Source organism: Hippopotamus amphibius, chromosome 1, assembly GCF_030028045.1.
Source record: "Hippopotamus amphibius kiboko isolate mHipAmp2 chromosome 1, mHipAmp2.hap2, whole genome shotgun sequence".
NCBI classification, from domain to species: Eukaryota; Metazoa; Chordata; class Mammalia; order Artiodactyla; family Hippopotamidae; genus Hippopotamus; species Hippopotamus amphibius.
The window spans coordinates 146,028,927-146,055,592 of record NC_080186.1 but is presented as its reverse complement, the minus strand read 5'-3'; the positions used below and the strand labels follow the sequence as shown (position 1 = coordinate 146,055,592).

The window sequence follows — 26,666 nt, the reverse complement described above, 5'->3', positions numbered from 1 at the left end:
AAAAGAGAAAGTGGAACTCAATTTCAAATTTTCTGCAGTGGTTGTTCTCAAAGTATAGCCAGGGGACCCCTGTGAGATCAAAATGATTTTCAGGCCACGCTATTTGCCATTTTTACTGTCATTCTTTCATGGGACGTACAGTGAATTTCCCAGAGGTTACAGTTATGTGACATGTGATGTGAAGATGTCAATGCTCTGATGAAATAATATGCAAGAAGATACAAGAACCGCTATCTCCTATTGAGCCAGACATTAATGAGACTTGCAAATATGTAAAACAATGCCACTTTTCTCACTAATATTTTTTCTTTCAGGAAAATGTAGTTATTTTTCATAAAGTATTATTTATGTTAACATGTAATGGGTTTGTTATACTTTTTTAAATTAATTCATATTGTTTTTAACTTCTCAGTTTTAATTTTTATGAATATAAAGGGGTCCTGACACAAAATAGTCTGAGAAGCACTGCTCTACAGGCAGCATCTAGCTCCCTGGGGGCTAGATAAATGAATGAAGGATATTCTCAGAAAATAAGAGGAACGCTGGTGACAGGTTTGATTCTGTAGGATGTCACTAATCCTGGGCCAGCAGAGGGAGCACATAATAATTTCAATGTTTTTGTATATTTCTTCTTTCTTTTCAAAGCATCTGCACATACAGAAGTAACAATATCAATGTTAATTCTACAGAGTACAAGTCTACAAATTCCTTCACTATTTCCTAACAGTTGCAATGTATTTTGCCCTTAGATAGATCTGTTCCCCCTGGTCCATTTCTGCAGAACTTTATTGTGGATTTTAAAACTCTAAGTTATATACTTCAAAATACTTCACAAAAATGTTTACCTGTTCTGATTCAACCTCATTTTGCACAAGAAATGGCGTCTCAGATGCTGGGAAGGAGAAAGAGAAGATAATGTTCATATTTCCTGTGGGAGAATAAAATGCCACATCCTCAAATAGACTTTTCAGTTGATGTGTTTAGTCTTTTAATCCCAACTTTCCTTTTTTTGCATAATTTATTTATGCACATTTGTTTTGGTATATTTTTATCTAAAGCTCACCTGCTGTCAAATATTATCCCATAGGAGCATCTCCATTTTGTAGATGGGTAGAGTGAGGCAGTCGCCAGCAGACAATTGGATCTAAATTTTCTTTAAGCCCCAGTAATGCATTCAGGACTTTTCTCCAGCAAGAAAACTTGTTGGTCTATCAGTTAACAAATGTTTATGAAGCATTTATTATAAGCCATGGACTACTGTAGCTGCACCATCAACCTTCTTGATGGAGTTTACAACTTAGTACAGACAACCAAATTTAAACAAACAATGTGAATAGTTGGAAAAAAATTGTGCAAAATTCTAGGAAGAAATAGTATAAGATATCAGAAGGACACATCATGAGGACGGCTGACCTGTTCCAGAGGGGCACATCCTTGAGAGTGTGAAATTTAAACTGAGACATGGAGTCATTGATTTTTTAACCGATAGTTGAGTTCAACAAAGGAGTCATACTGAGAATCTACCAAGTGCTATTCGTGGTTTTGGGCACTAAGAATGTGGAGATGAATGTGCCGTGGCCCCACCCTCATGAAATTTACAATACACTAGAGAAGGGAGACCAGAAGCTTATTTCAGCTTAAGAGGCCAAGGGTAAGGATGCAGGGTGGCTACGTTTCTGGAGAGGGCAGGCAGAGGGAGAGGCACTAGCCCCATGGTAGTTCAGTGAGTGCTGTTAGTATTAAGCTCTGTGAGGACACTGTCCCTCTCTGCCCACTTGACAGTGGGACTCCAACGCCGCCTGGCATATACTTGGTGCTCGATAAATATTTGCTGAATGAGTTAATACCTGAACTGAGTTAAGATTGTATAACAGTTAACAAAGCAAGGTGGTAAAGGCTTTTTAAGGTAGAAGAACATCAGCGAAACTATGGAACCATGGAACAGGATGGTTCCCATTTAACTGGCAAACATCTGTGAAAGTGTAAGATGAAAAGTGGGGGCAGCAGGGGATGGCCAGGTGACAGGCGGGAACTAGTCACGGAAGGCCTTTGGTTTCATGCTGGTAAGTCTCCCTTTAGTTCTGTCAGCAGCGGGAAACCACAGAAACATTGTAAGCAGGTTATGATCCAGTTAGGAGGAAAAGAGAACAGCCAAGATGAGATTACCATCTATCTGATTCCAGGTCTGAAATTCAGAGCAGGGAATGAAGGGAGAGAGACAGATTCCAGAAATGCGTAGGAGGGAGATCAAGAGGATATGGACGTTGAATGTGTGGTGAGAAAGGGATGAGTCTTAGATAACCTGAAGGTTCTTCCTTGCAACACTGGGCCATTGCCTGAACTGTCTCCTAAGATTGGGAAGAGACACGCAGCAAGGCAGGGGTAGGAAGGCGAGGAGCTCAAATTTAGAGTCACTGAGTGTAAGGTACCAAAGGGATACTGCAAAAACTATTTGCATAATAAACAGTTTTCGGTGGGAATGTAAGCTGGTACAGCCACTATGGAAAACAGTTTGGAGGTTCCTTAAAAAACTAAAAATGAACTACCATATGATCCAGTAATTCCACTCCTGGGCATATACACCCAGAGAAAACCATAATCCAAAAAGAAACATGTACCATAATATTCACTGCAACACCATTTACACTAGCCAGGACATGGAAGCAACCTAAATACCCACCAACAGATGAATGGATAAAGAAGATGTGACACATATATACAGTGGAATAAAAAGGAATGAAATTTGAGTTATTTGTAGTGAGGTAGATGGACCTAGAGACTGTCATGCAAAGCGAAGTAAGCCAGAAAGAGAAAAACAAATACCGTATGCTAACTCATATATATGCAATATAAAAAAAGGTACTGATGAACCCAGTGACAGGGCAAGAATAAAGATGCAGATGTAGAGAATGGACTTGAGGACAGGGGGTGGGGGTGGGGCAAAGGGGAAGCTGGGACAGAGTGAGAGAGTAGCATAGACATATATACACTACCAACTGTAAAATAGATAGCTCGTGGGAAGTTGCTGTATAACATAGGGAGATCAACTCTATGATGGGTGATGCCTTAGAGGGGTGGGATGGGGGAGTTGCAGGAGGGAGGGAATATGGGGATATATGTATAAATACAGCTGATTCACTTTGGTGTACCTCCCCCAAAAAACCAAAAAAACAAACAAACAAAAAACCTGACTAATGCCAGGCAGCATCAAAAAAATAAAAAATAAAAAATAAAAATAAATAAATAAAAATAATAATAATAAAAAAAAAGTTGTCGGATTCAAATCTGAATCAGACTCGGGAAAAGGTTGGAGCTAGAGATAATGATTTGGGAGTTGTCAGGATCCTGGGAGCAGATTAAAACCTCAGCGTGTATAAGAAAACCAAGGGCTGCATGTCCAGAGAGAAGGGGGAGCAGGAATCCTGAGACACTTCAACATTTAAAAGGTTGGCAGAGGAGGTGGAAGAGAAGGAAGAAGCGATGGGCAGAGAGCAGTGAGTGAGAGAGTGTCCTGGGACCAGGGCAGGGGAAAATGTCCAGAAGGGATGCAAGGTCAGAGGTGCAATAAAACCTTCCCATAGAAGCAGAACACAAAGCCACACACAGACAAGGCCCGAATATAACAAATATCTAGGCTAATAATTATTGAAATTGATCACTGTTTTCCCCAAGCTTCCTTGCACTCAACGCAAAAGGAGGAACGTGACAGGTTTTGTAAGGTTCGTACTTTGGTACAAGAGACCTTATTTGTTCAACAGGGGAAGTGACTTGTTGAATACCTAGGAGCATAAAACTCAGAGGGGGACATTCAGCATGTTTTCAGATCCTAAGACTTAGTTAATGTTGTTTTTCTCTCAGCTATTATCCCCTAGAGCTGGAAACTGCAGGTAAGTATTCAAAATTCCTACCCCGTTCTGTCAAAATCCTATTGTATTACAATCATTTGTGATGGTAAGCCTGAAATTGAAACCATCAAAGAGAAAAGCCAGCCTGAGTCAGTTTTGTCAAAGCTAATCTGTATTTTAAATTGGAGTCCTCTAAAGGGAGACACATTTTGCAACACAAACACTGCTGAGTGATACCAAACAGCACTTTCTCTTCTTCTCCTTCTCCTCCTTCTTCTTCTTCCGAAAATGCTAGACGCCCAAAGAGAAGCATTCACAGGGCTGCAGTGTTATACACCAAATAGCAACAAGAAATACATCGGCTTTTCTTCCTTGGGAAAAGAAGCAATGCTAGCAGCTAGGGGATGGGAGTCAGACAAATCCAGGCTATTGGTTTTTGTGTCCTCTGGGCTCTGCTGGCCCTTCTCAAGGCCCTGAACTCTGCCACGAGCACATCCAGGCAAAGGCAGGAGCCTCCCAGAACTTGCAAGAAAAACAATTCTGTGCGAGGGGAATTGTAGTGGGCTGAATATTATGCCCCCCCCCCCCCAAATCATGTCCCAGTAGAACCTCAGATTGCAACCTTATTTAGAAATAGCGTCTTGGGACTTCCCTGGTGGCACGGTGGTTAAGAATCTGCTTGCCAATTCAGGGGACATAGCTTCGAGCCCAGGGCCAGGAAGATCCCACATGCTGTGGAGCAACTAAGCCCATGTGCCACAACTACTGAGCCTGCGCTTTAAAGCTCGTGAGCCACTGCTATTGAGTCCACGTGCCACAACTACTGAAGCCCGCATGCCTAGAGCCTGTGTTCTACAACAAGAGAATGCCACAATGAGAAGCCTGCGCACCACAGTGAAGACTAGCCCCTGCTCGCTGCAACTAGAGAAAGCCTGTGTGCAGCAACGAAGACCCAATGCCGCCAATAAATAAATAAATAAATAAATAGTAAATATTAAAAAAAAAAAAGAAATAGGATCTTTACAGATATAGTTAGTTAAGGATGTTACGATGACATCACCCTAGATTTAGCATAGGCCCTAAATCCAATGGCTAGTATCGTTATAGGAAGAGAAGAGGACACACAGAGATACACACACAGAAGGTCGTGTGAACACAGAGGCAGAGATGGGAGTGATGCTGTTGTAACTCAAGAAATCCCTATGGCATCAGAAGTTGGAAGAGGCAAGGAAACACCCTCTGCTAGAGCCTTCAGAGGGAGCACGGCTCTGCTGACACCTGGATTTCAGACTGCTAGCCACCAGAACTGTGAGAGAATAAATTTTTGTGGTTTGAAGCCACCTTGTTTGTGGTCATGGTTACTGCAGCCCTGGGAAACTGATACAGGTATTAAAGGAAACTGACATACAAAGATCGAGAGTATCCTTCGCAACCAGCCTAAGAAAGAATAAGGAAATGAGTGCTAAACACATGTAAGAAGACTAAATGGAATAGAAAGACCTGGCATTAAGCTCAAAAGAGCATTAATCTAATATATTATTACTAGCATTCCACTGAACATTTGATCCTCAGGAGCAACCCTATGGGGCAGACGTTATCCCATATTGCCCATGAAAAATCTAGGGTTCAGAGGGTTGAGCAATGTGATGAAGGTCGCATAGATCTTCAGTGGTGGAGCTGGAATTTGAACCTGTCTGATTGACATCAACACCTATGCTCTTAACAACCTTATTATACTGGAGTTCAAGCATAAGTGTACCACGTAAATGGCATGTCCCACTGAGGCAGGAAGGAATGCTGAGTATGAAGATTTGCATTGAATCTAGAAAAGCGATGATCCAGAGCAGTGGTCTCCAGAGAGGGCTCAGTGCTCACCCTGACTGTACAAAGCCATCCACTCGGAGTGGGGAAAATGAGAGTTTCTGTTTACATTTAATTAAATTGAATCCTTGCAACATTTATTGGGGAGGGATTTATTTCAAGATGTACAGGTTACTATGGCGGTGTGTTTGAACAAATTATCAATATGTGTTTTATCACTAATAATTTTTAATCTGGTCAAGAGAGGAAGAATGAGTCACTTGGAGACTATGGTAGGCAGAGCAATGAAACCCAAAGGTGTCCGTGTCTGATCTTCAGAATGTGATTAAGTGAAGGGTCTTGAGATGGGAAGATTATCCTGGCTCATCCAGTGGGCCCAATGCAATCACAAGAATCCTTATAAGAGGGAGGCCAAAATGTCAAAGTTGGGATGGGTGATGATGGAAGAAGAGGTCAGAGAGAAAGAGAGATTTGAAGATGCTACGTTGCTGACTTAGAGATGGAGGAATGGGCTGAAAGCCGAAGAAAGCAAGTGACATCTAAAAGCTGAAAAAGGCAAGGAAATCGATTCTCCCCTAGCCAATTCAGAAGGAATGAAGCCCCGTCAACGCCTTGATTTCAGGTCTTCTGACCTCCAGAACTGTAAGATAAATCTGTGCTGTTTTAAGCCACTACCATTCTGGTAATTTGTGATAACAGCAATAGAAAACTAACACAGAGACCCTGGCCTCTAAGATCTTCCAAGACAACTGTGGCTCTGGAGATGGGCGCATGGGATGAAAGGAAGATTGGCTTTTTATTTAAAAGTTTTTGTACACTTTTTACTTTTACCATGTATGTGTAGTATCTATCTTAAAATAAATTAGTTAAATTGCAATAACAACAACCAAAGAGTCTTAAGATTAACCATGCTTTTCCCAGGTGCATGTACTCACCAATGCTTCTGATGAATATCAGATTTTCCTACAAGGTGAGAATGTATTTACATTAAAAAATACCAAAATAGGGACCCATGGCAGCTAGAGTTCTCACTGTGAATTAGTAAATTGGCTTGCTGGTTTAATTTTAGGCTTTTGAGTTCTGGGTATGCATGGGTACACTGACAAAATGGAATTTCTGTAAAAAATTAACCCCAGACCTCAGAGCACAGTGAGGCTGCCAGTTGGCCTCCCTCATACTTTACCACCTCTAAGTATTTCCCCCAGACTTCCTGGCTCTGTGACCTTGAGCAAGACATTTCCTCTCTCTGAACCACAGTTTATTCATCTGAAATGCTGCTATTTCACTAACTGATCTCCTATGTCCTTTTTAACCTTTATATCTTTGGATAACTTTTTACGAAGTATCTGAAAGACCTGAGGAAATTATCACTACATAGTAATTTTTTTAAGGATATAAAGCTATACTTTTATAGGGAATGAATATCTAATACTTAAAAATATATATATGAACACATGCATACCTCTTGTTCCCCAAAGGAAACTAAAAAGAAATCCTAAAAGGCCAAATACATCTGACTTTAAGCTAAATATTGTAGGCAATTTTTTTATTAGTAGTACTTTTGCATTAATACAATTCAATTTTCTATGATTTCTAAATTTTCTCAATGTGAAAATTTTACCTGTAAAATATTCTGTGTGTCATGTGTTAATTCCTGGAAACTCTGCAAGACGCCTTCGTCAAGGGCAAACTGTTAGGGTATGTGTCATTTCTCTGAAGCAAGGCCACAGTGACATTATAACTGAAACTTTAAAGATAGCTGTTAGAAACTCATTCACCCACAGCTAAAAAAAGGGTTTTGTGGTGCTATTAGAAAAAGACACCTCCTAAGATCTAAGAGAACTGAGGTATGAAGATGTAACAGGATATATATATTAGTTATTTTGACAGGTCAAAAACTGTTTTGTTTTTTTTTAAATAATGAGTGCATATAAAAACTGGTGAAATCCAAGTAGAATTTTTACTCTGGTTAACTGTATTGTACTAATGTAAATTTCTTCATTTTGATAATGTACCGTAATAATGTAAGATGTTACCACTGGGGGAAGCTGGAGGAATGTATAGATCTCTCTGTACTATTTTTGCCAGTTTGTGGGTGTCTAAAATTATTTCAAAATAAAAAGTTTTTTTAATTGGTTTGAATATCAGCCATTTCATATAGTTCAGCCTCATCAATGCATGAAATGTAGTAGCTTGGCAGTAAAGACTTGAACAAAAATATTGAATGAACTTTAAAGCAAGTTTTAAAAGACTGTAGAGAATGTATAAAATAGGTAACTAATAAAAAATTATTTTTGAGGAAAAAATAAACAAAAAATAAATAAAAATAAAAAATGAAATGAAATGAAATAAACTTCCCTTAAAAAAAAAAGACTAGCGAGAATGATTTTGTAAACAATTTGAAAATTTTTGTGAAAAATAATAATAGATGTGACAATGTTATTAACAACAAAAAATGATCTGAGAGGATATAGCCCAAACTGTTACAGTAATTACCTCTTCATCTCAATCCTTTGGGGCGGGGGCTAGGTAGAATGTTTGGAATACAAGGAACTTCAACTTTATAGTGTTGAAGAGACAGCACAACTTGGAAGGCCTAAAGATGTACTACCTGGCCCTTCACAGAAAAAGCTTGCTGACTACTGGTAAGTGAGTCTACTGGGTACAGACACAACACCTGTGGAGTCAGGGAATTAAATGCGCTCTGAGTATAATTTTGAAAACCTTCAGACCTTCCAACCCTAGGGTGATGAGAGACTTCCCTTTAATGTGGTTTTATACCTGTGGGGGTAGACTGGATCCCACTCTCTTACTCAAATAAAACCATGCGCTTTGTGCAATTCTGGAATGGCATTGAATTTTCAGGCTGGAATCCATTTGGAACATTGCACCTCTTTCCAGCCCATTAGCAGAAATGTGCTTCAAAACTCCTAGAACCTCCCTCTCACAATCAGTTTACCAGGTGCTATTGCAGACCTGGCATAGTGAAGAGCACATAAGGTAAATTATTTCATTTTAATTCTTACAAAACCCATTTTACAGATGTATAAACTGAGGCTGAAAGTTTAAATCACTCACCCAAGGTAACACAGACAATAAAAGGAAATTTGAATGACTCAGAAAATCATTGTGGTAACCACTCTGAGAGGAAAAAAAAAAAAAGAACATATTAAATTCCTGTTTGAAAACATGAACTCTCTAACCATTGGGTTTCACAGCAGCAATCACCTGGAAATAAGAGCACTCTTCTCAGTGGGTACATTTAAAACTCTTATTACATATGTCGACTCATCACTGAATTCATAGACACTAGGACTCATCTGTCTCTACTTTTAAAACAAATTTAGTTCTGAAATAAGCCAATTCAATGATACAATCTTAACACAATCCTAGAATTTTAAAAGCCACAGCTTCAAGCCTTCAGAGTTTTTCCTCTCATAGGCAGCAGCTGGCTTTTGCTGCCCCCTTGTGGATTACTTGTGGTATGGTCTTAAAAATCCAAAGGACGGCAGAGGGATCCAAAAGTCTGAATATTTTAGATTTGAAAGGAATTCAAAATGACCTCCTCTGATTCCCTTTTTTTAATCAAGAGAAAAATTAAAACCCAGAGAGACAGTTTCACTTGCTCATGATTTCACAGTAATGAGTAACAAAGGAAGTGACCAGAACCCATACTTTCTGACCTCACCTGGCAGCACTAAGGCAGATCTGGAATTTCAAAACACCTTTTGAAAATAAAAACAGGCATTTATTGAATTCACATACTTCCTTTAAATTTTGGAGACCCCTGCATGTTTTTGACCTGTGGAATGATCAAAGAGTACAATTCACTTAAATTAATCAACCAAGAGAGCATTATAGGACTTCCCTGGTGGTGCAGTGGTTAAGAATCCACCTGCCAAGGCACGGGACATGGGTTTGATCCCTGGTCTGGGAAGATCCCACATGCCAAGAAGCAATTAAACCCGTGCACCACAACTACTGAGCCCTTGCCCTAGAGCCCACAAGCCACAAATATACTGTGCCCGTGTGCTGCAACTCCTGAAGCCCATACACCTAGAGCCCGTGCTCCGAAACAAGAGAAGCCACTGCAGTGAGAAGCCTGTGCACTGCAATGAAGAGTAGCCCTCACTTGCCACAACTAGAGAAAGCCTGTGTGCAACAACAAAGACCCAAATAAGAAAGAAAGAAAGAAAGAAAGAAAGAAAGAAAGAAAGAAAGAAAGAAAGAAAGAAAGAAAGAAAGAAAGAAAGAAAGAAAGGAAGAAAGGAAGGAAGGAAGAAAGAAAAAAAAGAATAAGAGAGAGAGCATTACATACATGAATCAGGTGTTCCTTAGCTCCAAGGGCAAAATTAGGTAGGGTCTACTTAATTTTGAAAGGAAACAGAGCAAATTGTGTTGGTGCCCAAAGTGGTTCATAAAGGAGGAAGAATGATGAGACAACCTCATATTTCACACACAGGTGAGGTAACAGAAGGAAACCAGAGATTCTAGAACACCATTATTTGAGAGTCACCCAGTTCCCAACTGTGTCTCAACCTTCCACTGCCTCCAAGGATGCCCCAGCTGCACAAATGTCCTCATCCCTGTGAGAGCCCAGAATCACCACCTCAAGCTCCTGCTCCCACGTGCCAATGTCTGCACATCTCAGCGGAGCACAAACAAGACCTCATCCCTAATCCTTCCCCACTGGTCCCTCCTCTGGAAGGCAATGCCTAGCACTGCGCTGCCCACACCAACTGATCCATAAGTCTTAACCGAGGGAGGGGGGCAAGGTGCACATTTCACTAGAACCCTCTGGATTATTAACAACAATAATAAAGGGAGACAGGTACCAAGCGTTTACCCCATGCCCAGCATCGTGCAAGGTGTTTTCCATGTTGGATCTCAGAGTATTCTGCACGAGGCACCATGACTGTCATCTCACAGCAGGAGTCCTGTGACCTAGAAATGTCAGGCAACTGGCTCGAGTGACACAGCTGGGAAGGGAGAGAGCACACCTCAGAGCCAGGATTACCCATCTGCAGAGCCTAAGCACTTATTTTCTGGGCCCTATGGCCTTGGGAGATGTAGCAGGAGCTCACACACACTTGCTCAGAAAAGAGCAGTTCTGACCACGCTATTTCACGGCGCAGTGGGAAGTGGTCCAGTTCGAATGGAAGCCTAGCCCTCCACTGCCTAGGTGGGTGCAGTTTCTGGAAAGAGATTCTAAAAGTTATCATTATTGCTGCTGCTGATAAGCACGATGGAAGCAGCTGAAAATGCACAAAGCACTTTCACATTTAGTATCACGTGTGAACTTCAAAATGAACCTATGAGGTAAGTGAGCTTGGGCAGAATTATTGAAAGGGGAGGAAACTGAAGCCCAGAGAGGTCCCATATCTTGCCCATAGCTGCGAAGCTAGTGCAGATTGTTAGTAAATGGTAGAGCAATGATGTCTGATTCCAAACCCCACTTCCGTTCCCCTCTTCTGCTTCTGGGCATCACAGGAGTCAGTAGTCCACAGGTGTAGTTAGGTTCTTGCCAAAGGGCATCAGTGCCTTTATTCATTGACTTGTTCACAGTGCGGAGAACAGATACCTCACTTCACCACAGAGCTTGCTGAGGTTTATCATTGATCCTACCCTCCTGTGAAACCAGAGATGTCTCCAGCACCTGACTTGGTGTCCGAGGGACATTGTGGTCTACAGAGCGGTCACCGAGCTCACCTGGGTAACCAGTGCTGAGGACCCATCTTAGGGCCAGCTCCAAGTTCTATTTTTAGTGGCTGGTATCTTACTTCACTTTCACTCTCTGTTCACCTCACCCCGGACAGGCCTCTCCTAAAGCTTGGCAACTTTTTTTGTCTTATTTTGTTGACCTTTCTGAAGGTGAGCTGTTAGATGCTAGAATTACATAGATTCAATCCCAACTTTACTCATGAAAAAAAAAATTTGTACAGTTGATAGAAAGTAATGTTATTGTGAGAAGCATCCTGAGAATCCACTTTTTGTCCTTTCCTTTATCCCCAGCTTGCCGGCCTACCGACTGATTCCAGCCTGCAAACAGCACTGGGCACAAGAGAAAACAAATCAGCTAATGCCTCGCGAAAGATGTTGACTTTGAAATCAAGTGCATCCAATTTCTTTCCTCCTAACAATGGCATTTGTGAGTGAAAATGAGCTTGGCTTCATTCTCCTGCCTTCATCTGTTCTTTCTGCCGAACGTGCACTGAGAATGGCAATTCCTCCTACAAGTTCTTTATGCCCTTGAACAATTGAGGACACAGAAAGTGTCAAGTTTTGACATGGCTCCATTTTTTAAAAAAATGTTTCTTTATTTGGCTGCTCTGGGTCTTAGGTGTGGCACACAGGATCTTCATTGCACCATGTGGGCTCTTAGCTTCGGCACGTGGGATCTAGTTCCCTGAGCAGGGATCGAACCCAGGCCCCTGCATTAGGAGTGCAGAGTCTTAACCACTGGACCACCAGGGAAGTCCTATGGCAGGGCTCAATTGTGACTTCAATAATATAGTGCAGCATAGGGGAAAGAGCTCTAATTTGGGAGCTGGAAGAGAGTCCTACATAGGACATATTTCCTTTTCTCTGAATTTTTTCATGCCTCTGTGCCTCAATTTCCTTCCATGGAGAATAAGGAGAGTCTACTACACCAATAATTCCAAAATGCCTTCTTGGGACCAGGGCTAGGCTTCAGTTTCTTGGACCCACCCCCAGAGGTCCTCAATCTGCAAGTCTTGGATAGAGCAGGGCCATCTATACTTTGACTAAACTCCCTGTGATTCCAGCCCATGGCCAAGGTTTTGATATAGATGGACTGGATGATCTCAAAGTTCAAGGTCTTGGTTCCTGTGTCTTCTCCTACCTCCCTGGGAGGTCAGTGTGAGATCTGATTGCTCTCCCACCTTCATTTATGCCAGCGTAACTCCTTTGTCTCCTATCTCCATCTCTAGATCAAACCCTACCTCTCCCATTTTTGACTGCTTCCCCTTCTCCTATACCAGGACAAACCTTCTACCTCTACACTGCTTCCCTTCTAAATATTTACCCTCCAACTCCTTGAAAGAACACCTAACATTTCTTCTCTAACAATTGCTCAGTGTTGGACTTTTGTTTGCCCATCCATAGTGCTCACCTTGTTTACTTAATGGTCCCCCTGCCACAGTTCATGGCTACCTGTCTAAACACCACATCCTACCTGACAGGTATTTAGAATTCCCTCATATTCAAGTACACACACCATAACCTTTGTCTCTTGGACCCCTTCCTACCTTTGCTGTCTCTCGGTTTCCCCCTGAGCTGGTTTTTCTGCCTCTACTACACCCTCTCCCAATGTAGTCATTCCTGTAGGGAGGTGGGGGGTCTGCCTTCATCCCTCCCTTCCTCTCACACAATATCTTCAGACGATGCTACGGGAGCTTTGACCACCTTCTCTGCTAATGAGACAATACAATCAAGTCTTTAAGAGCTTAGTTTCAAGAGCCAAGAGACCTGGGGTTCAAACTCTGGCAAATTTCTTAATGTCTGCAAACCTCAGTTTCTTCTCCTTTATAATGAATGCAGTGATAGATTCTTCCTCACAGATCTGGACGGTGCCTCACAATGAGACAATGCACTGAAAGCTGGAGCCCAGCCCTGTCCTATAATAAGCACTCAGTAGCTGTCATTTATTATTAGTGACTCCCAAAATCATATCCATAGCCCTAAACTCTCCCTTATGAGCGTATACGTATGAAAGGTTTGGTACACTGGCAAGTCCCTACTCAGCACTTCTGCTGTGAATCTTCATAGTGATGATTATTTGATCAGAGGGAGGTGCTGGTCATCGGACACCCAATCCCTACCAGCATCTGTAAGGCCACCCGGCCCCACATTTCCAACTGCCTGTTAGGCATTTCCCAGGGGCACTTCAAACTCAAGATAGCCCACATAAATTCACTCTTCTCCTGGGGTTCCTTTACCAGTGAACCCATCACATCAAGCTAATCTGCCAAGTATGGAGAATCAGTCATCCTTCCTTCTTCCTCAGTTGCCAAGTCCTCTCAAAGCCCTAAATGGCTCTGACTCTGTCCCTTCTCTGCTGTTCCTGCTGCCACCATTCTAGTCAAGATGCTCATCTCTTGCCTGAATCACTGCAGGAGCCTCCTGGGGAGCCTCTCTGCCTCCAGGCTCACTCCCCTCAAATGCATCTTCCACACTCTCGCCAGAACAATCTTTCCTAAAACACAGCTGAAAAGGCCATTCCCTACTCCAAACACATGAATGGTTCCTTAGGACCCTGTTATGAAATCCAAATTCTTCAGCCCATCAATCAAGTCCTTTAGGAACCTAGGCCACTCCTAGCTTCCTGTCTCCATTACATTAAACTAGACTCTTAAACCATCACCAAAGATTTCATGCTCTTATAGGTCCCCCTCTTTGTGCCCATGCAGTTCTCCCTGCCTGTTCACCCTTCTCTGCTCAATGAAATGTTCTCAGCCATGAAGAACCAACTCAAAGATCATTGAGTGAAACCATCCTGGCCCTCCTTTCCAAGTTAGAATCCTTCTCTCCCTTCTTTGGGCCCCCAGGGCACCTTTTCATACTTCTGTCCCCAAACAAAGCCCACTGATGATTGTTTGCTCTACACAAGCCTGCCTATCCCACCCCTTTAAGAACAAGGGTCAAGACTTGCTCATTTTTATATGTTCTGGACCCTGCACAGAGAAGCAACTAGGTAAGCCATGTTTAATGAGTGACAGATTTGTAAAGCCAGGCCTTTACCAAATATCATGTGACCGATTTCCATGAATCCAAACCAAACACCAAGATAAAGATATAAAATCTCATCTCCAACCACTTTTCCCTCTCAGAATCCCTTGATTCCATGGAAGGGCCAGCTTGCTCTGGACCATGATGCTTGGGCTGGTTTTGTAAAACAGAGAGATACAGTAAGAGAACAAACAGCCCTATAAGCACCCCATCCCCACTGCCCCACCAGCCAACTCTGGGACCAAGAAAAAAGGGCTGAGAAAAAGTGAATCCTAATACTTGAGGAGCAAATAGGAAAATCTGCCCTCAAGGAAGCTCTGTTGAGAGATGGTGGCTGCCCATCCTGGGACAAAGCTTAACTGTTCGTGGGATCAGGAGAACTGGCCTCTGGTCCAGCAACCTCCCTACCTATCACTGCAAGTCCTCTCTCAACTCTCTGGCCCTTGCTGGGCCTCAATTTCCCATCAGTTTTCCACTGACAACAAGCTACCCGGGAGTTCATGTGTCCAAATTTAAAACCTCTCAAACCCAGGTAAGGATCTCAGCTCTCCCTCTGCCTCGCTGTGTGATCTCAGGAACATCACTCCACATCTCTGAGCTCCATTTCTAGGCAGCCACAGAGTGGAGGTGAAGACTGGACACCCTGGGTAGGGCTTCTCTAGATGATGTTTGCGACCAAACACCTTCAAACAGATGAAGGCACTGGAGCAGGAGATATATACATGCAGAGGTCTTATCAAATAAGTAATACAAATCAGGAAGCCCTTGCATGGCAAACTCTACCACAGCTGTTTTTCAAGCAAAGCTTGTTTCCTGAGCCTAAATTATAGAGTGGAGCCTCCCTAGATTGAGTGATGTGAGAAGGACAAAACGACTGAGAGGCATCAGAAGATTAAAGATGTCCACCCAGAGGAACAAAACCCGTAACTGAGAGCTCCGTAGATCCATATACAAAGGAGTCAGTGAAAAGCTTTCAGAATCTCAGATTTATTCTGACAGTGCATCAAGAATGACCACCATGAGATTTTTTTAAAAAGCTTGTGTCACTTCCCCAAGTTTGCAATTTTGCCGCTCATCAGCTGTTTCCCTGGTGTGATTAGCAGTTAAAAAAAATCATAAAACTGAAAAGTGTCTTCTGCTCTTGGAAGCAAGCAAGAATGGCATCAGAGTTGAGCAGACAAGGGTTAAATCCAGGTCTGTCATCTACCAGACAATTTATATAATCTTCGTGGACTCCAAAATGGAGGATAATGGTATTTACCTCAGAGGATTTTGTGAAAAGTCAAATGAGCTAATGCATGTAGAATACATAGTGTTAAATCAAAGACAGACCTCAGTAGATGTTAGCTTCTCTAATAAAATCTCTGACACCCCCCATTTCTTTATCTGTAAAATGGGGATAATATCTGTACCTGGCCAGAAGGTCATTGTGAGATGTAAATAAAACAATACATGTTAAAACTCTTATACAGCACCTAACACTGAATCCTTACCATATACTGAATCCTCAGTTTAGGTAAGTGCCATTAGTATTATGTTTCATTACAAAAAACAGTGGGATCAGATGAACCTATTTAGAAAACAGAAACAGACTCACAGACTTAGAGAATGGACTTATGGTTATGAGAGGGGAAGGATCAGGGGAAGGAGGTTGGGATTGACATGTACACACTGCTATATTTAAAACTGATAACCAACAAGGACCTACTATATAGCGCAGGGAACTCCATTCAGTGTTATGTAACAACCTAATGAGAGAATAATTTGAAAAAGAATAGATACACGTATATGTTAATTAGTTAATTAATTAAAGAAGTGGGAAAAAAGGATGGTAAATGACCAGAATGTGATGTTCTATTTCAGATTAGAAGGTAAAGTAAAATAAAAGAATACATAAAAGCATGGACTCAGAGCTTGACTTCCTGGATTTGGCACTCGAGAGCTGTGTGTCCTTGAGAAAGTTACGTCAAATAGAGACTGGAGCATCTGCCAAGAAGGACTGAATGACGTGGCCCATGAGAACAGCTGACCCCATGCCAGCACATGTATGTGCTCAATAAACCCTGGCTTCTTCCACAATGGGTAGATGTTACACAGGGACTGACAGCCCTTCCTATGACCAACTCCTCTGCAGCAGCGCCGCCTGTGGGTATGACCACCAGTGTTCTCTCTCCCAGGATTTATCAAGGAGGAGTGAAGTGAAACTATCAGGGATTTTCTAGAAGACGCTCAAACCTCAGATGACCTCTTGTTCCCTTGCAATTCAGAGTAAAAGAGTCCAAGATTGAAATGGAATAAATGACAACATTTTGAAAACTCACTGCCCATCCTTGATCACTTTTCTAGTTGCTGCCTTCTCTTCTGCCAGAACATAGGCCCCCACCCGTACCCATCCCAGGGACAAAGAAGGTGTGGATCCTTGGCACCTCGTCATCAACAACCAGGTTTCCCATCCTCCCACCATGCGAGTTAATGCATGCCAAGGCTTCAACATGAGGCCACCCTTGCATTTCATCTTGATTTATAATCTTCCTTCAGAAACTGTCTATCTGCCTTCTGCTCACTCCTGTCTGGCCCCTCCAATTCCATCTTCCGAGCCTTTGTCAGTGATGTTACACTGGCTCCTTCACAGAGTTAAAAGGTGCCTGTTTTCTGGCTAACAAACATAGAGAAAGACACTCCAACTCTCTGTTAATCAGAACAACAGAAGAACGAGATGATATTTTCTTCTTGGAAGATTGAAAACAATTAAACTAATGGTTATATCAAGTGTAGGGGGGATATGGGAAAGCAGATACCCTGTGGGTGGGAAGATAAACTGGCACAGCCTTTCCAGAGGACAATTTTGTACCAGCTATTAAATTGAAAAGCACACATTTCTCTCAACCTAGCATTTCTCCTTCTTGGTCACTGCCAAGCTAAAGAAACACTTGCATGAACACTAAGGAGACATCTAAAAGGATCCTCAATGCAGAATATTTATGAGGTGAAGCTTTGGAACAACCTTAGTGCCCCTCAATGGGCAATGGATACTATAAGTACCCATAGTATAAAATACTATACAGCAATTTAATATAGTGATGGAGATCTACATGGACCAAAAGAGAAAGTGGTCCAATGTATAATGTTAAGTGAATGAAAATGCAGGAGGCTGCACACAGTATGATAGCATTTTTAAAAAATCCACACAAAAAATAAAACTGTATATTTCTATATCTGTACCCACACATAAGGGAATGAAAAAGATCTGAAGAATGATCATCTTCAACTAATGTCAGTGATTAACTCAGGGGAGGGATGAGATTAAAGACAGTGAGTCAAAGAGAACTTTATTTCTACTTTTTAAAAATGTATCCCTAACAAAAATACACTACAGTATGACTTGCATAATTTAAAATAAATTGTTATCATTTTGAAAGATGAATGGGTGATTTTCCTACTAGCATTCCTAGCTTCAGATCCCAACAGAGGGGTTTCAGAAATGAAGCAGAGAAGGGAAGGAGCCAACACTGATGCTTTAGCAAGTTTCACTTTCATCCCAGCTTGTGGGAGGATGTAGGATGTGACCACCGTGCAACCAAAAAAGCAGAATCCCAAGACAAGCAGGAAGATGACAGATTGTTCCCATGGCCAAAGGCAAACCACTCACCGGACACAGCCCCCCTACCTCTTGGCTGAGAGGTCACCAAGTCACTCGCTTCCCATACCGATGCCTGGGACGTTGACTGGAGAACCCAACCTTTAGACGCTGGAAAAAATACAAAGAAAAGGAGAAAACAAACTTAGTTATATGCCTGTCTTGCTATTTGGGGGGGCCCACTGTCCCCCTAAACTGACTTCTGTCAAAAAAAAAAAAGAGCTAATGTTTACTGAGCATTTAGCACATGCCAGATGCTGTTATGAGTGATCTACAGGCATTCTCGCATTTAACCCTCAGAAAGACACACAGGGTAGGTGTTTTATTATTGCCATTTGAACAGTGAGGAAGGACCAGAGAGATTAAGTAACTTTCCCAAAGTCACACAGCAGAGAAGAGGCACGATTTATACCCAGGCAGTGTGACGCCAGAACACACACATGAACCACTCTATTTTACTGCCCCCCTATATTCTACATCACACGCATTGATTTATTTACCTCATAGATGTCTGTTTTCCTCTGCTTGATTATAAGCTCCACTGAGGTAACAGCTACCTTTGGCATGCTTACTAAGGTGACAAGCACTCATCTAAATTTTTATATGCATGAAGTCACATAATGGAGGCCAGAGAATCCCCCCAGGGAAAAGTAGTACAACTGATAACCAAGCCCAGGCAGTCCCCTCTAGTACCTCCAAGGCTGTGAATTATTTTCAGTGTGTTCTCTGCCCCTGGGCCCTAGTAAATATCTAAACAATCTGGCTGGATGGTTGAAAGGACAAATGAATGAAAGAATAGTCCTTCCACTATAAAGAGCCAAGGAGTCAAGTGAGTACACCTCCCAGGGTTTCAATATGGAAGGAGATATGCTTGGAATTGGAATGAGACAGCTGAGCACCACCCAGCCTAGAGTGCAGAGGCAGATATTCTAGACATGTGCTACCCTGGAGAGCTGCACAAATGAATCAAGGTCAAGGTCAATGGGTCGCTCCTTCTCTCAAATCCATAGGGAGGAATGAGCCACAAATGCAGTCTTGGCACCCATTTGTCCCAGGTGGGCTTCACAGCACACAGGACCTCACAGTCATCTCTAGTCATCTGACTCAGTGACACACTACTCATTTCTGCCCCTCAATCTAAGGGGTGAAGAAAGGAAAAGAACTGTCCACATACCTTTGGATGTGAACAAGGCAGTGTCTCCAGAAGTTGCCTCGGTGCCACTCTGAGAGGTCCTAGGGAGAAGGACAGTTTCTGATTCTGGAAGAGAAAAATGTTTGATAAAAAGCAGTTAAACATAGGTGTTTGTGCTGAGTGGTAGGATTTAGGTCTATTTTTATGGTTGTCTTTGTAATTTTCTATGTATATTTCAGGTTTTCTTCAAGGATTGTAAGTATTTTTTAGAATCTAGGGGAAAAACTGCAAATATTATTTTCTAAGATGATTATTTTAAAGACCAAAGGAAAAACATTTGTATGAAAATTGGCTTAGGGTTCATGGACCTTAGAATATAATGGAATTAGCCAATTCAATATTATAAAGTTGTTTAAATTAATCTAGGCCTTATTCAGGCTGAAATGCCTAAGTCTTCAATTTCACAATTCTTTTCTAATATTCTTACCTCAGAATCAGAAGTTGTAACATGGGGGGAGCTTTGATAAGGCCCCATAATTAATGGCGCTAGTAACTCAGTGAGAGTTCCAAGATTTGGATCCAGAAGGACTCAGGAGGAAGGGAGGGAGGAAGACAGACAGAGAGAGAAAGAAAGAAAGAGAGAGAGAAAGAGGGAAAGGTAGAACTAGTTCACCATCAAGGGATATTTCAAGGCATCTGAGGTTTTCCTCAACCAATCTCTAATGCCTAAGTCGAGACTTAAGCCCTGGCAGGATGCAACTAGTGTCTGACCCAGGGTGACATTTCCTGGTTCTTTCCTAAGTGTCTCCAAGACTCCTGGGAGGTCAACTGGAGAACCAAAAATCCTGACTCCTCTAAAGCACACAGGAAAAAAATATCAACAAAAAAGGAAATCATAAAAAAACCGAAAAGGAACAATTTAATGAAACTACACACACACACACACACACACACACACACACACACACAGAGTTATGGGATGAATTGTGTGGCCCCCTCCCACCCCCGCCCCACCCCCAGCCACAAAAATGTATGTTGCAGCCCTCACCCCCATAGTTCAGAATGTGACTGCATTAGGAGACAGCATCTTTACAGAGGCAATTAAGGTAAAAATGATGTTTTGTGGATGGACCCTCATCGAATATGACTGGTGTTCTTACAAAAAGTGGAGATTAGAACACAGACACACAAAGGAGGAAGACCATGTGAGGACACAGGGAGAAGACAGCCATCTAGACGTCAAGGAGAAAGGCCTTGGAAGAAACCAACCCTGTTGACACCTGGATCTCAGACGTCTAGCCTCCAGAATTCTGAGAAAGTAAACTTTTGTTGTTTAAGTCACCCGGTCTGTGGTATTTGTCATGACAGCCCTGGCAAACTCATACATAGACACACACACACGTAGACCTAAGAGCAAGGTGTGGCTGCCCCATGCAGTAGGGGAATCCTCTTCCAAGGAATCCAAGTTATATCTGACCAACAGAAGGGAGAGAATGGCCAGTTAAACCAGGAACCTGCAGTGAGGATGGGCTCTTCCGTGGAAGGCTCAAGGGTCAGAAGTATCGTGTCTTCCTCAGGAAGGGAGCTCCATGTTGTCAGAGCGAATGTGGCTGCCGTGGTTGTGAGCTCAGCAGTGGTGCCCATCTGAAGTGGTGATGTGGTTGCAAGGTTGGGTGTAGTCACGACTGTAGCTGGAAGCACAGCTGTGCTTGTCGTCCCAGCAGTGGTGATGGTGGTGGTTGGGCGACGGGTGGTTGTGGAGCGCATGGTTGTAGGGGCTGCAACCAATAGAAGATACATCTGGGGCCAAGTGGAGATGCAGGCAGAGAGAAACACTACAGATATAGCTGGCATCCATCCATCTCTCTGCGTTTCTGCTGCCTCACCTGGTCCATGAGTCTGGACCATTAAAATGCCCATGAAAACTGGGTTTCTTAGCTCTAGTCTTGGCTTTTCGAACCTGTTCTTCGCACACTGGCCAGAACAATCTTTGAAAATGACAAATCTAATTATGTCAGTCCCCTACTTAAAACTTTTTTACTAGTTTCTTCTTGCCCCTAAGAGGAGACCCAACACCCAACCTCACCCACAGGGCCCGACCTGATCTGCTCTTTCTTTCCCATCTTGGGCCTCCACTCTGTTCTTCTCACTTTTCCCCAGCCCACTGGCCTTTCTTCAGTTCTTCCACCATATCAGTGACCTTCCATTTTGGGAGGAGCTTTGTACCTACTGCTTCCTAGTCTCTCTCTTCTTTAGACTGACTCCTCTTTAACCCTCATGTCTCAGCTAAAAGGACACTTCTGCAAGGAGGTCATCTGCATTCTACAACAACAGTGTTTTTTGCACACTCATACTTGACCATCATAGCATTTCCTGTATTTCCTAACTACATATTTATTTCTTGGTTATTATGTAATGTCTGCTTCTTCTAGTACACTATAAGCTCCACTAGGGAAAACCTGGTAATTGTTTTCTGCTACAAATAAAATACCAACCACAGTGTGCGGTACATAGTAGGTGTTCCCAAAACATGGCATGAATGAGTAAATGAAGGATTGCATCAAAAGTGAGCCCAAACATAACATTTCAGTCAAGCAAGATGAATAAGCTCTAGAAATTTACTGCACACATTGTACCCACAGTTAACAATAGTGTATTGTATACTTGAAAATACGTGAAGAGGGTAGAAATCGTGCTAGGTGTTCTTTCCACGATAAAAATTAAAATCTAAAAAAAGCAAGTCCAAAGACTGTAAAATAGGGTGAACATGCAGCCTCTTCCACATATTAAAGATTGGTTCATGTCAACAGCACTCACCCCCGAAACATCTGAATTTGGTATCATTAGCAACAGTTACTCTCCAGATACCACCATCTCGTATATATGTCACACTTCCATTAACTCTAAAGAACCATAAAGACATCATTATTTCAAGTGAACTTAGAAATGAGCTCATAGAGTATTGATGTCAACCAGCATTTCATAAAATAATATCTGGTCATATCAGGATTGAAAAGTGAAGACTTGCACTGGCATCATTTAACTACAACAAATCTGAATAATACCTTCTATCTCACAAAGTTGCTTCAAGAGAAAAATATACTAAATATATATACTTATATTAAAAATATACTTTCATATATGCTTCTGAAAATTCTCTAATTAGAAACATCTGCATCAGTTGTCCTCAAATTTTAGAGCACACGAGAGTCACCTGAGAAGCTCATTACACATATGGCTAGCCAGACACTGCCTTCTGAGATGCCAGTCCAGTGAGGAACAGAGCCCAAGGGCCCTTCGTCCTCGGTGCAGGCTGAACACACAGCTGACTTTGAGAGGCTCCGTTCCAGACCAGCAGGAACGGGGACTATTGTTCACACAATTCAACCACAGGCTGCACCCCATGCAGCTCAACTACTTAGGAGTTCCACCAAGTTTCAAATCTCATCAAAGCAACCGAGTGTGAAAGAAGGAAAGATCACCCCAAAACTGCTACGACTGCCTCCAAATCCCCTCCCCTTTCGCCTCGGCCGGAAGTTGGCCACGATTGGCTTGTGGGCTGGAGCTGATCCATGAACAGCACCTTTTATTTCGTCCACTGGATATTTTTTTAAATTTTGAAATCTTTGCCAACATGCAAAAAATCAGTACAGTTCACATAAAAACTGGGAGATCTGAAAGCACTGGGCCACATTTCTGCAATTCCCTACACAAGAAGCAGCTGCCCTGTCCAGACTGACCCCGAATTTCACTGGTTCCCTTGCCCTTCCCCCACCCTCCACCCCCTCACTCATTTGGGTGGTTTTCTGGCTCCCATGGGCATTTGCTCCAGACTGTGGCTCCTCTGGTCATAAACACGTCTCAGATTTAATCTGCCCACTCATTGCTTAGGCAGCTTCAGCCTCTCCACCACCACCCACGGACTCCACGAGCCATGAACGCTCAACCTCTCCATCCACAGACACAGCCCCTGCGGGCTCACCTCTCCTCAGCTCCAGGCGGATGTTCTTCTTCACATCGTTGAACCAGCCAGGCACCTCTATGCGGCAGCAGTACACACCACCGTCACCTTCGTTGGTGTTGAAGATGGTCAAGGAGACCTCCCCTCTCTGGATACTCCCCCGAAGTTGGTATTTTGGAGACTTCCTTGAGACCGTCTTCATCCCATCAGTGTAGAGAAGCTCGTCATTGCATTTGGAGTTTGGACACTGGCCTCTGCCCCAGCACATGCTGTTTCTGTTATACCAGGATGAGTGTGTACAGGGCAAAGTCACCGTCTCACCCAAAAATGCTCTCACAACAATCTCGGATGCAGCTGGAGCTGTGAGGAAAGGTGAGAAAATTAGCTCATGAGGTATGAAATCTCTCAAAGATGCTCCACAAGGATTGTGCAGATAGATGCTTCCAGGAAGATGAAGAGGGTCGTAGTGTATATGTTTCTTTAGCCCAAATTCTGGCCGGCCCTTTGCTGCTGCTGAGCTCCTGTCTCCACACCCTTTCATCCCTCAAGTGGAAACAGCTGACCACCTGAGCCTCTGAATGCATCTCCACAGCAGATTTGTTGATTAAAAAGCCCCTGACCTTGAGTACCATTCAATAAAACAATAAATTCTCCAATGGAAAATTCTGACCCTTTAATCCAATTCCACTAACTCATATAAACGGGTCCAAAATAGCCCTCTACCTGGTGTATCTCAATAGGCAGTCGTCAGGTCCTACTGACTCAAATGCCTCAAATGGGCCTCCCTGCGCCTTGCATCCCAGAGTGTGTATGGCAGGGAGATAGGCCACTGAACTTTATCCCATTGTCCTTGTCTGCTTTTAGTACTGGAGATAGAAATTAATTACTATGGACCATTGGTTTGCTGTTAGAGAATGAATTTAGGTGGAGTTTGTGCATTTTTTTTTTAATGTTAGAACTGGAAAGGAATCCCAGGAATTCTTTAGAATGCCAACTGTGACATAAGTGTGCTGGAGATAGGTTGACCATGTTAGCTATATGAAATGGAACATAGCACCATTTTTAAATGAAGTATCTGTGTTTCCCAGCTTCAGCTGCTCATCAGCGTGGCCTGAGGAGCTTGCTCAAATATCTACCTTCTTGCTCAACCCTGAGTCAGAATCTCTGAGGCCAAGGCCCATGGAAATGTGCATAACCAAGGTCTCCAGCTTATTCTCATGTCATAACTGATCACTCACTCTGTTTGAGAACCACCAGACCGCCTCTTCTAAGATAACCTCCATCTCTGAGAATCTGTGAACCTTCTTCACTGCTGCAAATGTTAAGCCCTCTGACGTAATTGAGCATCAGTGATTGTTCTCAATGAAACCACACTATCACGGGAGACCAGGCAGGCTGTAGCCCCAGAGCATCAGGACCACGTGCTGCTCCTTCCTGGGCACCTAGACCTCTGCTCATCGTTCTCTTCAAGTCACCCTCCTTACCACTCTCCGTTCACTAGCTCTGTCAGCCCCACTGCCTGCCTTGTGTAAGGCCTGGCCAGCAGCACCGGGCTCCTCCCTGACCCAGGTGTCAGCAGCTTCCAGCTGTCCTTCTCTGGAAGAAGGGGAGCACGAGCCCTCATAGTGGCCCAGGTTCTAAGCCAAACCATGTGCTGGCTGGGTTCTGCAGAGTTTGCTCTCATGACGAAGGGTCATTCAAATTCAGACCATCCTTTACTTAGCCACATGGGAGCTGTCTCACACATCGCAAATGCTGTGGACGCGCATTCTGCCCCCATGAAGCCCGGGAAAATAATAATTGCCATCACTCGCAGCTGTGACAGCAATGCCGCACACATGCAGCGGAAGCCAATGACTTCTAAAGGCTGAGCTTGTTCCTATCAATATTTGGTAAATTAACAAGAAAATGTTTGACAGAATTATTTCTACTGGAGATCCAACAGTTTATTCTCCCAAGTGTCATAGTATAGAAGGAGGCATCCTACTACTCGATAAGGAAAGCCTTGATAGAAAAACTGGCAAAGGGCAAAACAGGCAATTCATAGAGAAGGAAATATGAGTGACCAGTAAATTTCACCTATTAGACTGGCAAAAATTTAGAATGTTGATAATATGAAGTGTTGGCCAGACAGGCACCTAGGAAATGACTTAGCCTCCTGGGGTAAACTGGAGTGAAAGGGGTATGAGTTGGTATAGGCACACTCTGGGGAAAATTGGCAGTTTCAGTTAATACTCAATATGCACGTGAACTAGCTAAGCCTGAGCAATTTCATGGTTTGTTATCTGCTCTAGAAAAGCACACGTGCACAAGGAAGCCTATTTGCAAATGTTTCCTGCAGTGTCATATGTGTGTGAATGGAGTGAACAGTGTGTATGTGGGGAGTGGCTACCCTATGGCACAGCCCTTCCATGGGACCACGTGTACAAGGTTAATAGAATTACAGTTATATCCATTGGCGTGAAAACTCCAAGCCTTATTAATATATGAAAAGGGGAAATTTCAAAACAACACCTAAAATACAAAACCATTTTAAAAACCAACAGTTTGCAGGTTTTTGTGGGCACAGAGATATGAAAATAAATGCAGAGAAAAGTGACTGATAGGACATACAGCCAACTCACTGTGTCAGCACCTCTGCGATCAGAGGAAAAGGACTGGGGTTGAGGGTAGAAGTCAAAGGGATTCTAGCTCTGTAACATTTTAATTGTTTCACCAAGGGTGTTTCTGTATTACTCAGCTGATTAAAAATTAGTGTTAAACAAAAGAAAGCAGGTGTGGCAGAAGAACACCCATTAGGTTACATTGAAAACCTCATTCTGCCAGTTACTGCTTTTGTGTTCTTGGAGGAAAGTCCCACTAATTCTGACCTCATTATCCTCATAAGGCAAAGGGGAGAGACCCTGCTCGCCTTAGAAAAACTTCTCAAGGTCACATGAGAGGGAGTATTAAATGCCACAAGAAATTAACAAACTATCAGCACAAATAACCGAGCATTTCCGAATTTAGAAACAGGATAAGAAACTGTGCCTTCCAGCTGCAAATTTATCTGCAGCAAAGGAATCACTGGTATTGAATCAGTTCTCTCTTGGGGAATTACCCAGGATGGTGGGTGCAACCCAGGTGCTGGTGCCAGCTTGGTTCCTTCTCTAGCTGGTGACCTTAAGCAAGGCCTTTCCCCAACCTGGGGCTCATTTTATCATCTACAGAGTGAAGGGTTTCATCTGGCATCTTTTAAGAGCACATTCAGCTCTGATCCTTGATGAGTCTGAGCAGTCACTGTCTTCTGAAATGGTCATTTTAGAAAAGGCACAAATGAGAAACAAACAGATCACCCACCAGGTGCTGCCTTCTTCAATTAGGGATGGAGAAGCCCACTCAATCAGTGTCCAGCTGGGAGCTGGAAAGGTGGCCATAGCAACTTTCAGCATCATCAAACGCTCCACACCTCCAGTCCCCAGAACAAGATAAAGACAAGGCAAAAACAATGATAAAGAAAGTGACAGGAACTTATTTCATTGC

The 26,666-nt window shown here is 42.8% G+C and overlaps 1 protein-coding gene and 1 non-coding gene across 6 annotated transcripts in view; both read right to left on the bottom strand.

Moving 5' to 3' along the window:
- The window catches only part of TIMD4 (T cell immunoglobulin and mucin domain containing 4), a 43,167-nt gene that overhangs the window by 15,250 nt on the left and 1,251 nt on the right, over positions 1 to 26,666 (bottom strand). For 2 of the 5 annotated variants that reach the window (XM_057747744.1, XM_057747765.1), the window contains exons 2-6: positions 23,166 to 23,504; positions 20,698 to 20,961; positions 19,226 to 19,309; positions 18,064 to 18,162; positions 846 to 892 (exon numbers count right to left, since the gene is read on the bottom strand). In XM_057747744.1, the coding sequence (XP_057603727.1) occupies positions 846 to 892; positions 18,064 to 18,162; positions 19,226 to 19,309; positions 20,698 to 20,961; positions 23,166 to 23,504 (833 nt within the window). The remainder of the gene's footprint in view (positions 1 to 845; positions 893 to 18,063; positions 18,163 to 19,225; positions 19,310 to 20,697; positions 20,962 to 23,165; positions 23,505 to 26,666) is intronic. The other 3 variants (XM_057747755.1, XM_057747774.1, XM_057747783.1) reach the window with 2 other exon arrangements.
- On the bottom strand, positions 12,069 to 12,140 carry TRNAR-CCU (transfer RNA arginine (anticodon CCU)). The gene has a single exon. It is a non-coding gene; the product is annotated as a tRNA-Arg (tRNA).